Below are 12,017 nucleotides of genomic sequence, written 5' to 3'. Positions count from 1 at the left end.
TTAGTGACAAATAACTGCAGACTACGTTACATACATGTATTAGTGACAAATAACTGTGACAAATAACTGCAGACTACGTTACATACATGTATTAGTGACAAATAACTACAGACTACGTTACATACATGTATTAGTGAAAACTAACTACGGGCTATGTTACATACATGTATTAGTGACAAATAACGACAGACTACGATATACATGTATTAGTGACAAATAACGACAGACTACGTTACATACATGTATTAGTGACAAATAACTACAGGCTACGTTACATACATGTATTAGTGACAAACAACTACAGACTACGTTACATACATCTATTAGTGACAAATAACTACAGACTACATTGGAAATGTTTTATTTAACGACGCACTCAACACATTTTACCAGGGGGAGCTCCTAACTTGGGTCCATATCTCACAACGTTTGCAATGGGTCAAGGTATATGTGTGCCAAGTTTCATGTTTTTAACCAAGTGTGCACAATATAATTGTAAGCTGTCCATTAGAATGGGTGGGGGACATTTGTAGATCCTCCCTACACACCAGGGGGCGCTCCTGACTTGGTTATATATCTGAACATATTTATTATGGATCAAGGCGCCTATGTGCCAAGTTTCATGCTTTTAACCAAAATTACACAATTGAGTCAAATATTGAGTGTAAGCTGCCCCATTACTACTGTCTAAAACCACAATTTAGTACCTATTCTCTGATTCTCAGAACAAAACTGTTACCACACGTTCGGTTGAAATTTTAAATTACTGCTGACTACAGTGTAAACAAACCGTGCTCTTGTACTATTGGTTTAGGTATCCATCTCTTTTAGTGGGTCCTGTTGCAATGTTCAGTTTGATACCACGTGTTGTACTATAGGTTTGGGTACCCATCTCTTTCAGTGGGTCCTGTTGCAATGTTCAGTTTGATACCACGTGTTGTACTATAAGTTTAGGTACCCATCTCTTTCAGTGGGTTCTGTTGCAATGTTCAGTTTGATACCACGTGTTGTACTATAGGTTTAAATATCCATCTCTTTCAGTGGGTCCTGTTACAATGTTCAGTTTGATACCACGTGTTGTACTATAGGTTTAGGTACCCATCTCTTTCAGTGGGTCCTGTTGCAATGTTCAGTTTGATACCACGTGTTGTTCTATAGATTTAAATACCCATCTCTTTTAGTGGGTCCTGTTGCAATGTTCAGTTTGATACCACGTGTTGTCCTATAGGTTTAGGTACCCATCTCTTTTAGTGGGTCCTGTTGCAATATTCAATTTGATACCACGTGTTGTTCTATAGGTTTAAATACCCATCTCTTTCAGTGGGTCCTGTTCCAATGTTCAGTTTGATACCACGTGTTGTACTATAGGTTTAGGTACCCATCTCTTTTAGTGGGTCCTGTTGCAATATTCAGTTTGATACAACGTGTTGTTCTATAGGTTTAAATACCCATCTCTTTCAGTGGGTCCTGTTGCAATGTTCAGTTCGATACCACGTGTTGTACTATAGGTTTAGGTATCCATCTCTTTTAGTGGGTCCTGTTGCAATGTTCAGTTCGATACCACGTGTTGTACTATTGGTTTAGGTACCCATCTCTTTCAGTGGGTCTTGTTGCAATGTTCAGTTCGATACCACGTGTTGTACTAGAGGTTTAGGTACCCATCTCTTTCAGTGGGTCCTGTTGCAATGTTCAGTTCGATACCACGTGTTGTACTATAGGTTTGGGTACCCATCTCTTTCAGTGGGTCCTGTTGCAATGTTCAGTTCGATAACACGTGTTGTACTATAGGTTTAAATATCCATCTCTTTCAGTGGGTCCTGTTGCAATGTTCAGTTTGATACTACGTGTTGTACTATAGGTTTAGGTACCCATCTCTTTCAGTGGGTCCTGTTGCAATGTTCAGTTTGATACCACGGACTTACATATTACCACATCATATATCGTAATATTTGGATTTGTATTTAGATAACCTGCCAAATTTAAAGTATACACCTCAATAATGTAACATATTGGCAAAGTTTTATCTAAGTTTGAATTTAATATATTTGTATTTCTCGTAAATGAAAACTATTTAAAGAAACGACTCGCTAATGTTCTTTAAACAAGTACGTATAGATACATCTCTTTTCCGAGCCATTTTAAATTGCATTCATTTTGTTTGTAATCATGACAATGCAATATAACTTTCTACTCAATCTTTTAGCGAATACCTCAATTCCCTAATTTTTGATGATTTCGATTCACCCAATCATATAATCTCCCCTCATATTACACCACATCAAACACGTCACAAGGAATAGTTTCCTGCATTTTTATTGACAAAGTTTATGTATGTTATAATGAAACGACAAACGTGTAACAATGCAATGTACAGTATCAAATATATTGAGCTATATCTATAAACATAACAATATAAGAAAGAAAACTATTAACTAACAGTTATGTCTGTTGCACTGTCAAACAATTAGTATTAAGATAGGATTTTCTGACTTCAAAACCTAAATAGCAGTATTTGTCCAGAGCTATTGCAATTTCATTTTCATCAGTCATAAAACTTTTTAAATTTATCAGAGAGCGATTTAAACACTTTAGAGCTTTATGGTGTTCCTTAAAAAAAAAAAAAAATTAAACTGTATAACTGTATGCAAGAACTAAGCTAACCGTTTGTTTGAGAGGAGTTATGAATCCTACATTGCCTGAAATTCTTATTACGACGTTTTAGTTTATCTTTAATTAGTTATATGACTAGTTCTTGTACATTCCTTTTATAGATCCTAGGTATACACAACAGTTTTAAGTATGTACATTATTTATGGGCTTACGATCACACGGTTTAGAATAGTCTGGACAGCCTCTTGAAAGAGTTGATTTGATAATTTCAATATTCCTGTAGAACCCCCCCCCCCCCCCCCCCCCCCCCACACCTTTTTTAATATAAAAGCGATCCCCTAATGCAGAATAATAATTTATTTGTGTCTTTTTAAGTGAAACTTGACAATGATCAATTCCACGAGATTGTGTAAATATATTAACAAAACAAAACTTGTTTCTGAAAACTGTAATAAACAGTATCACCATTTATGATCAAGTGACAATATTATTTTAGCGTGCAAAGAAATGGTTTTAAACGAGGTTTCATTGAGCAAATTAAAGAGTTTTAAATATTTATTGTATGTATACGAAATAAATAATAGAACTACCGGTGCTAAAAGATCCGCTTCAACAGCCACTAGTATATTTTACTTTTAGCGCTAGGCACTAAGGCGTGGTCTGGGATTAGCTATCTTTAACCATGTCGCAGGGTAATGTGTCAAGGAATAGATTGGGGGGTTTTCCAGAGACTCGCTTGACAGATAATTGCAACTGACACTAGAAGAGGCGTTCAAATGTAACTTTCTTCAAGTTATTTAACATTTATCCATGACTGTATACTAAGTGACCACTACTATTTTTAAAAGGCGATATCGGTTTTGTTTAATTGACAATGACAGGGCGAAATCAGGCCGATTAAAACGAAGTATTTGGTCATTTCGCCTTGTTGCGTGAGCCAGGCCTAATAACGAACAAAAGTGCGTGTATTCTACATTGTAAACACATTGCCATCTGTGGAGCCAACGTTTCATTTGATGCAGTTTTTCACTATAGTTACAGATGTCCAGCTCGGATAGTGCTCTCCCAAGATTGACGTGGGCTTTTCTTTTTCAGAAACAAGAGAAGGAAACCGGTCTTCACCTGTAAAATAAGGATACACACATGAACAATACTCTGTATCACAATCTTGATTACAACATAAACTAAAATGCATTATACATGAATCTTATCGTTATCTGTTTAGTCATCTCATGTTTCAATGTAGTTAAGTTCTAACATAAACATCTCACCTGGGAATAGCATTCTCCAGGAACAATAGCATTTTCAATGTTTGACTCTGCTATCTCGTGACTTCTTTTATTAACAGTGACTTTTACTCTATAACCTCTGAAAAATAAGTTGAAAAGGCATATTAGAGTGTGTATAAAAACAGCCTAAACAAATATACTTTTCTATTCTTTTCAGTTATTTTAAGCTAAATGTGTTGGGACATTCTGCCACGTATTAAGTATATTTAAAAATATTCTGCCACGTATTAAGTATATTTAAAAATATTCTGCCACGTATTAAGTATATTTAAAAATACCACAGCATAGCCTAATGCCGAGTGTTTTATAATAAATTACAAGCAATATATTTTTGGCATTTGCTATATTTCGCGACTTGTTAGTATCACCAATGACCCCAAAAGCTGAACATAATTTGCTTTTCCAATAAACAGACAACAACGGCAGATCCTGTTTTACATCGGCTAATATGCGTAAAATTATTGTCGAGATGTAATATAAAAACTAAATGTATTTTTCTCTACACAAGACACACTATTTATTCTTGTTTAGTTTGATATAAACATGTTTTACTAGTTTCGATGTAATTAACAATACACACTTTTCTTCAAAATGCGGCCCATCAAAGGTTGCATTTTTAGCTCTGGGTTCTGCATTGGAGTCGCTTCCACAACATGATCCACCCTCTGGCTCTAGCCCTGGGACTCGCACCCGAACTCTGACCGTATCGCCCAAGTCGTTGTATTCTGAAATATGTATTTACATATTTATAGTCACTGAGAGAGAGAGAGAGAGAGAGAGAGAGAGAGAGAGAGAGAGAGAGAGAGAGAGAGAGAGAAGAAGACGAAGAAAAAGATCCGTCACATAGGCTACTCCTACTGAAAACGTAATCATTGATATACGTCATTTTGTCATAGGCAGAACGGTACATACCACGACCTTTAATATACCAGTCGTAGGGCACTAATTGGTGTATTGGGGTGAGTGTGGGGCATTGACAATTGTTGGGCCGGAACGCTACCAATCAGACCAATTACGTTCCACGTATGTATGTATGTATGTATGTATGTATGTATGTATGCATATATGCATACACACACATTTGTTTATATAAATATATAATTAATTTTTGAAACGAAGAGTAACTTTGTCTTTATTTGAAATAATAACATTATGCAGAATACATCATACAATGTATACATACTAGTATATGTGTGTGTATATATATATATATGACAGATAAAATGTTCTCAACGATGTCAGTAATATACTAACGAAACGATGAATTTTGTTTTGTGGTGTACAGAGAAACTTTCATTTTGTTAGAACAAGTTATTGATAGATGAATTCTGTACAACAAATCTCTTAATTGTTTAAAAATACCTGTATCGTGATCCATTACTTATCACGGCTGGCGTCTTCAGCTCGGCAACCAGTAATGCTTTACCTTTTCCCGAGAAAGCCAATCTTTACCCAGAAATCTCTACGCGATTGAAAATATATTTAAAGTGATTACATCATTAAGAAGTATGCCAACAAATAAACACGGACATGACGAATGTAAAATCTGGATTTAGAATAAAACGAATGACGGTCGGAAGGAGAGTCAATATTATTGCTTGCCATAACGAACGAGGGAGAGTTAAAAGTTTGTTTTGTTTAACGACACCACTAGAGCACATTGATTTATTAATCATCGACTATTGGATGTCAAACATATGGTCATTTTGACACAGTCATAGAGAGGAAACCCGCTACATTTTTTCATTAGTAGCAAGGGGTCTTTTATATGCACCATCCCACAGACAGGATAGCACATACCACGGCCTTTGATATACCAGTAGTGGTGCACTGGCTGTGACGAGAAATAGACCATTGGGCCCACCGACGGAGATCGATCTCAGACCGACCGTGCATCAAGCGAGCGCTTTACTACTGGGCTACGTCCCGACCCTCGAACGACGGAGAGAGTCAGTAGCTTGCCATAACGAACGACGGAGAGAGTCGGTAGCTTGCCATAACGAACGAGGGAGAGAGTCGGTAGCTTGCCATAACGAACGACGGAGAGAGTCGGTAGCTTGCCATAACGAACGACGGAGAGAGTCAGTAGCTTGCCATAACGAACGACGGAGAGAGTCAGTAGCTTGCCATAACGAATGAGGGAGAGAGTCAGTAGCTTGCCATAACGAACGACGGAGAGTCAGTAGCTTGCCATAACGAATGAGGGAGAGAGTCAGTAGCTTGCCATAACGATACGAACTGGCAACATCTACTCACCTGTTATAGATTTAATTTTAAAAAACAAACAAGCACAAAAGGGTCATTCTACAAATTCCGAATATAGTGTGTCCCTTTATCAACTTGATATAAAATAGAAACAAATAAAGATAAAACTAAAAATTAAAACATTATATATTGTTTGTCAACTTCGTGCATTTTAGATGATGAATTCTATATAAAACCTGTTGGGGTTGGGGTTTGTTTTCATGCAAATGTAAAAAAAAAAAAAGAACCAAGGATTGAATAGAAATTAAACGTAACAGTTGTAAAAACTTAGGGTCTAAACAATTGAACTGGGCCCCGTTCCACGAAGCGATCTTAGCCCTAAGATCACCTTAAGTCCATAGTTACCTTATGCACTAAGGTGATCTTAGCCCTAAGATCGCTTCGTGGAACGGGGCCCAGGACTATAAATATTTTAAAAGTATTTCAGATATTGTTTCGTCAATAACCGAATAGGAAGATCGGTAATAAAAAAGTTAGTGATTTGAAACTTTGATTAATATTCATAACAAAATATTCACAACCGTCCAAGTTGACGGGGTTTAGTGCCAACACAACGATGGAGAACATTCGCTTGAAGAGGGATAGCATATTACAAGAAAATAGAAAACGTCCCAAAAGCACACGCGTGCGCTCATACAACACACACACACACACCCACACACACACACACACACACACACACACATACCTCTGAGCAAAAGAAATAACAAAAAAAAAAAAAAAGCCCACCACTCAACCCCCCCCAAAAATCCAAAGTAAACAAACACCAACAAAACAGTCAACATACACTAAATTTGAGATATATTGAGCATGTGTAAAGAGGGTTGGATTGGGTTAACAGTAGGCCTACTAGTTTTCTTCACTACACTATACGCATTAATTAGGTCACTTACTTTGCATAGAACTGTGTATCTACATATAATTATATATAATATTATTAAAAAGGCCCATTTTTAAAAGTTGAACCGCGAAAAAGAATGCAACACAGACCAAAAAAAATTTCTCACAAAAACAGGGTTTGTTTTATATTGTCAGTTGATAAAAGTTACTTACTTTTATTATGGTTATGGTGCGTGATACAAAATGTGTACCACTGAGATGCTACTTAATGTCTGCTCTCTGAGTGATGTCGTGTAGTGCTGTATAGTGACCAATGATGTTGATGTCCTGTAAGAGTAATGTCTTGTAGTGTTGTGTAGTGACCAATGATGTTGATGTGCTGCTAGAGTAATGTCTTGTAGTGCTGTGTAGTGACCAATGATGTTGATGTGCTGTTAGAGTGATGTCTAGTGGTGCTGTGTAGTGACCAATGATGTTGATGTGCTGTAAGAGTGATGTCTTGTGGTGCTGTGTAGTGACCAATGATGTTGATGTGCTGTTAGAGTGATGTCTTGTGGTGCTTTGTAGTGACCAATGATGTTGATGTGCTGTAAGAGTGATGTCTTGTGGAGCTGTGTAGTGACCAATGATGTTGATGTGCTGTAAGAGTGATGTCTTGTGGTGCTCTGTAGTGACCAATGATGTTGATGTGCTGTTAGAGTGATGTCTTGTGGTGCTCTGTAGTGACCAATGATGTTGATGTGCTGTAAGAGTGATGTCTTGTGGTGCTGTGTAGTGACCAATGATGTTGATGTGCTGTAAGAGTGATGTCTTGTAGTGCTGTGTAGTGACCAATGGTGTTGGTGTGCTGTAAGAGTGATGTCTTGTAGTGCTGTGTAGTGACCAATGGTGTTGGTGTGCTGTAAGAGTGATGTCTTGTAGTGCTGTGTAGTGACCAATGGTGTTGAGGTGCTGTAAGAGTGATGTCTTGTAGTGCTGTGTAGAGACCAATGATGTTGAGGTGCTGTAACTGTGATGTCTTGTAGTGCTGTGTAGAGACCAATGATGCTGAGGTGCTGTAACTGTGATGTCTTGTAGTGCTGTGTAGAGACCAATGATGTTGAGGTGCTGTAACTGTGATGTCTTGTAATGCTGTGTAATGACCAATGATGTTGATGTGCTGTAAGAGTGATGTCTTGTAGTGTTCTGTAGTGACCAATGGTGTTGATGTGGTGTAAGAGTGATGTCTGGTAGTGCTGTGTAGTAAACAGTGCTGTTGAGATGCTGTAAGAGTGATGTCTTGTAGTGTTGTGTAGTGAATAACGATGTTGAGGTGCTGTAAGAGTGATGTCTTGTAGTGTTCTGTAGTGACCAATGATGTTGAGGTGCTGTAAGAGTGACGTCGTGTAGTGTTGTGTAGTTCCCAGTTATGTTGATGTGCTGTTACAGTGATGTCTTGTAGTGTTGTGTAGAGACCAATGATGTTGATGTGCTGTTAGAGTGATGTCTTGTAGTGTTGTGTAGAGACCAATGATGTTGATGTGCTGTTAGAGTGATGTCTTGTAGTGCTGTGTAGTGACCAATGATGTTGAAGTGCTGTAAGAGTGATGTCTTGTAGTGCTGTGTAGTGACCAATGATGTTGATGTGTTGTAAGAGTGATGTTGATGTGTTGTAAGAGTGATGTCTTGTAGTGCTGTGTAGTGACCAATGGTGTTGGTGTGCTGTAAGAGTGATGTCTTGTGGTGCTGTGTAGTGACCAATGATGTTGATGTGCTGTAAGAATGATGTCTTGTAGTGTTCTGTAGTGACCAATGATGCCGATGTGCTGTTAGAGTGATGTCTTGTAGTGCTGTGTAGAGACCAATGATGTTGATGTGTCTTGTAGTGCTGCGTAGTGACCAATTATGTTGGTGTGCTGTAAGAGTGATGTCTTGTAGTGCGGTGTAGTGACCAATGGTGTTGATGATCTGTAAGGGTGATGTCTTGTAGAGCTATATAGTGACCAATGATGTTGGTGTGCTGTAAGAGTGATGTCCTGTAGTGCGGTGTAGTGACCAATGATGTTGGTGTGCTGTAAGAGTGATGTCCTGTAGGGCAGCGTAGTGACCAATGATGTTGTGGTGCTGTAAGAGTGATGTCCTGTAGTGCTGTGTAGTGACCAATGGTGTTGGTGTGCTGTAAGAGTGATGTCTTGTGGTGCTGTGTAGTGACCAATGGTGTTGGTGTGCTGTAAGAGTGATGTCCTGTAGTGCTTGGTAGTGACCAATGGTGTTGAGGTGCTGTAAGAGTGATGTCTTGTAGTGCCGCGTAGTGACCAATGATGTTTGTGTGCTGTAAGAGTAATGTCTTGTAGTGCTGTGTAGTGACCAATGATGTTTGTGTGCTGTAAGAGTGATCTCTTGTAGTGCTGTGTAGTGACCAATGATGTTTGTGTGCTGTAAGAGTGGTCCTGTAGTGCTGTGTAGTGACCAATGATGTTGATGATCTGTAAAGGTGATGTCTTGTAGTGCTATGTAGTGACCAATGATGTTGGTGTGGTGTAAGAGTGATGTCTTGTAGTGCTGTGTAGTGAACAATGATGTTGATGTACTGTTAGAGTGATGTCTTGTAGTGCTCTGTAGAGACCAATTATGTTGATGTGCTGCAAGAGTGATGTCTTGTGTAGTGACCAATGATGTTGATGTGCTGTAAGAGTGATGTCTTGTAGTGTTGTGTAGTGACCAATGATGTTGGTGTGGTGTAAGAGTGATGTCTTGTGGTGCTGTGTAGTGACCAATGATGTTGGTGTGGTGTAAGAGTGATGTCTTGTGGTGCTGTGTAGTGACCAATGATGTTGATGTGCTGTAAGAGTTATGTCTTGTAGTGTTGTGTAGTGACCAATGATGTTGATGTACTGTTAGAGTGATGTCTTGTAGTGCTGTGTAGAGACCAATGATGTTGATGTGCTGCAAGAGTGATGTCTTGTGTAGTGACCAATGATGTTGATGTGCTGTAAGAGTGATGTTTTGTAGTGTCGTGTAGTGACCAATGATGTTGATGTACTGTAAGAGTGATGTCTTGTAGTTCTGTGTAGTGACCATTGGTGTTGATGTGCTGTAAGAGTGATGTCTTGTAGTGCTGTGTAGTGACCAATGATGTTGAGGTGCTGTAAGAGTGATGTCTTGTAGTGCTGTGTAGTGACCAATGATGTTGATGTGCTGTAAGAGTAATGTCTTGTAGTGCTAACTTGGGTCCATATCTCACAATGTTTGTAATGGGTCAAGGTATTTGTGTGCCAAGTTTCATGTTTTTAACCAAGTGTGCACAATATAATTGTAAGCTGTCCATTAGAATGGGTGGGGGACATTTGTAGATCCTCACTACACACCAGGGGGCGCTCCTGACTTGGTTATATATCTGAACATATTTGTTATAGATCAAGGCACCTATGTGCAGTTTCATGCTTTTAACCAAAATTACACAATTCAGTCAAATATTGTGTGTAAGCTGCCCCATTACTACTGTCTAAAACCACAATTTAGTACCTATTCTCTGATTCTGAGAATAAAACTGTTACCACAGGTTCGGTTGAAATTTCTGCTGACTACAGTGTACCCATCTCTTTCAGTGGGTCCTGTTGCAAGGTTCAGTTTGATACCACGTGTTGTACTATACGTTTAGGTACACATCTCTTTCAGTGGGTCCTGTTGCAATGTTCAGTTCGATACCACGTGTTGTACTATAGGTTTAGGTACCCATCTCTATTAGTGGATCCAGTTGCAATGTTCAGTTTGACACCACGTGTTGTACTATAGGTTTAGGTACCCATCTCTATTAGTGGATCCAGTTGCATGGTTCAGTTTGATACCACGTGTTGTACTATACGTTTAGGTATCCATCTCTATTAGTGGATACAGTTGCAAAGTTTAGTTTGATACCACGTGCTGTACTATAGGTTTAGGTACCCATCTCTATTAGTGGGTCTTGTTGCAAGGTTCAGTTTGATACCACGTGTTGTACTATTGGTTTAAATACCCATCTCTTTCAGTGGGTCCTGTTGCAAGGTTCAGTTTGATACCACGTGTTGTTCTATAGGTTTAAATACCCATCTCTTTTAGTGGGTTCTGTTGCAAGGTTCAGTTTGATACCACGTGTTGTACTATTGGTTTAGGTACCCATCTCTTTCAGTGGGTCCTGTTGCAATGTTCAGTTTGATACTACGTGTTGTACTATAGGTTTAGGTACCCATCTCTTTTAGTGGGTCCTGTTGCAATGTTCAGTTTGATACCACGGACTTACATATTACCACATCGTATATCGTAATATTTGGATTTGTACTTAGATAACCTGCTAAATTTAAAGTATACACCTCAATAATGTAACATATTGGCAAAGTTTTATCTAAGTTTGAATTTAATATATTTGTATTTCTCGTAAATGAAAACTATTTAAAGAAACGACTCGCTAATGTTCTTTAAACAAGTACGTATACATACATGTCTTCTCCGAGCTATTTTAAATTGCATTCATTTTGTTTGTAATCTTGACAATGCAATATAACTTTCTACTCAATCTTTTAGCGAATACCTCAATTACCTAATTTTTGATGATTTCGATTCACCCAATCATATAATCTCCCCTCATATTACACCACATCAAACACGTCACAAGGAATAGTTTCCTGCATTTTTATTGACAAAGTTTCTGTATGTTATAATGAAACGACAAACGTGTAATAATGCACTGTACAGTATCAAATATATTGAGCTATATCTATAAACATAACAATATAAGAAAGAAAACTATTAACTAACAGTTATGTCTGTTGCACTGTCAAACAATTAGTATTAAGATAGGATTTTCTGACTTCAAAACCTAAATAGCAGTATTTGTCCAGAGCTATTGCAATTTCATTTTCATCAGTCATAAAACTTTTAAAATTTATCAGAGAGCGATTTAAACACTTTAGAGCTTTATGGTGTTCCTTAGAAAAAATGTTCCTTAAACTGTATAACTGTATGTAAGAACTAAGCTTACTGTTTGTTTGAGAGGAG

At 38.0% G+C, this 12,017-nt stretch overlaps 2 protein-coding genes across 2 annotated transcripts in view; both read right to left on the bottom strand.

The window, feature by feature from the left end:
- Positions 1–2,297: 2,297 nt before the first annotated feature.
- LOC121375749 lies at positions 2,298–5,426 on the bottom strand. The gene is made up of 4 exons (XM_041503364.1): positions 5,262–5,426; positions 4,480–4,624; positions 3,882–3,978; positions 2,298–3,732 (listed from the first exon to the last, which is right to left on the bottom strand). Exons 1-4 carry the CDS (start codon positions 5,275–5,277, stop codon positions 3,646–3,648), a joined length of 345 nt encoding a protein of 114 aa, XP_041359298.1. The 5' UTR covers positions 5,278–5,426; the 3' UTR covers positions 2,298–3,645.
- Positions 5,427–7,265: 1,839 nt separating this feature from the next.
- The window catches only part of LOC121374659, a 12,099-nt gene continuing 7,347 nt past the window's right edge, over positions 7,266–12,017 (bottom strand). The window contains exons 4-6 of the mRNA XM_041501768.1: positions 8,988–10,181; positions 8,431–8,951; positions 7,266–8,163 (exon numbers count right to left, since the gene is read on the bottom strand). Of these exons, the coding sequence (XP_041357702.1) occupies positions 7,266–8,163; positions 8,431–8,951; positions 8,988–10,181 (2,613 nt within the window). The remainder of the gene's footprint in view (positions 8,164–8,430; positions 8,952–8,987; positions 10,182–12,017) is intronic.

Source organism: Gigantopelta aegis, chromosome 6 (assembly GCF_016097555.1).
Source record: "Gigantopelta aegis isolate Gae_Host chromosome 6, Gae_host_genome, whole genome shotgun sequence".
NCBI lineage: Eukaryota > Metazoa > Mollusca > Gastropoda > Neomphalida > Peltospiridae > Gigantopelta > Gigantopelta aegis.
The sequence above is the reverse complement of the archived record's forward strand: the minus strand, read 5'-3'. Positions and strand labels throughout refer to the sequence as shown.

Excerpts from the sequence above, each read along its gene's own strand:
- LOC121375749 (XM_041503364.1), bottom strand. Across the intron at positions 3,979-4,479 it reads GGGCCGCATTTTGAAGAAAA|AGGTTATAGAGTAAAAGTCA; the intron begins GTGTGTATTGTT and ends CTTATTTTTCAG. Across the intron at positions 3,733-3,881 it reads CTGGAGAATGCTATTCCCAG|GTGAAGACCGGTTTCCTTCT; the intron begins GTGAGATGTTTA and ends CTTATTTTACAG.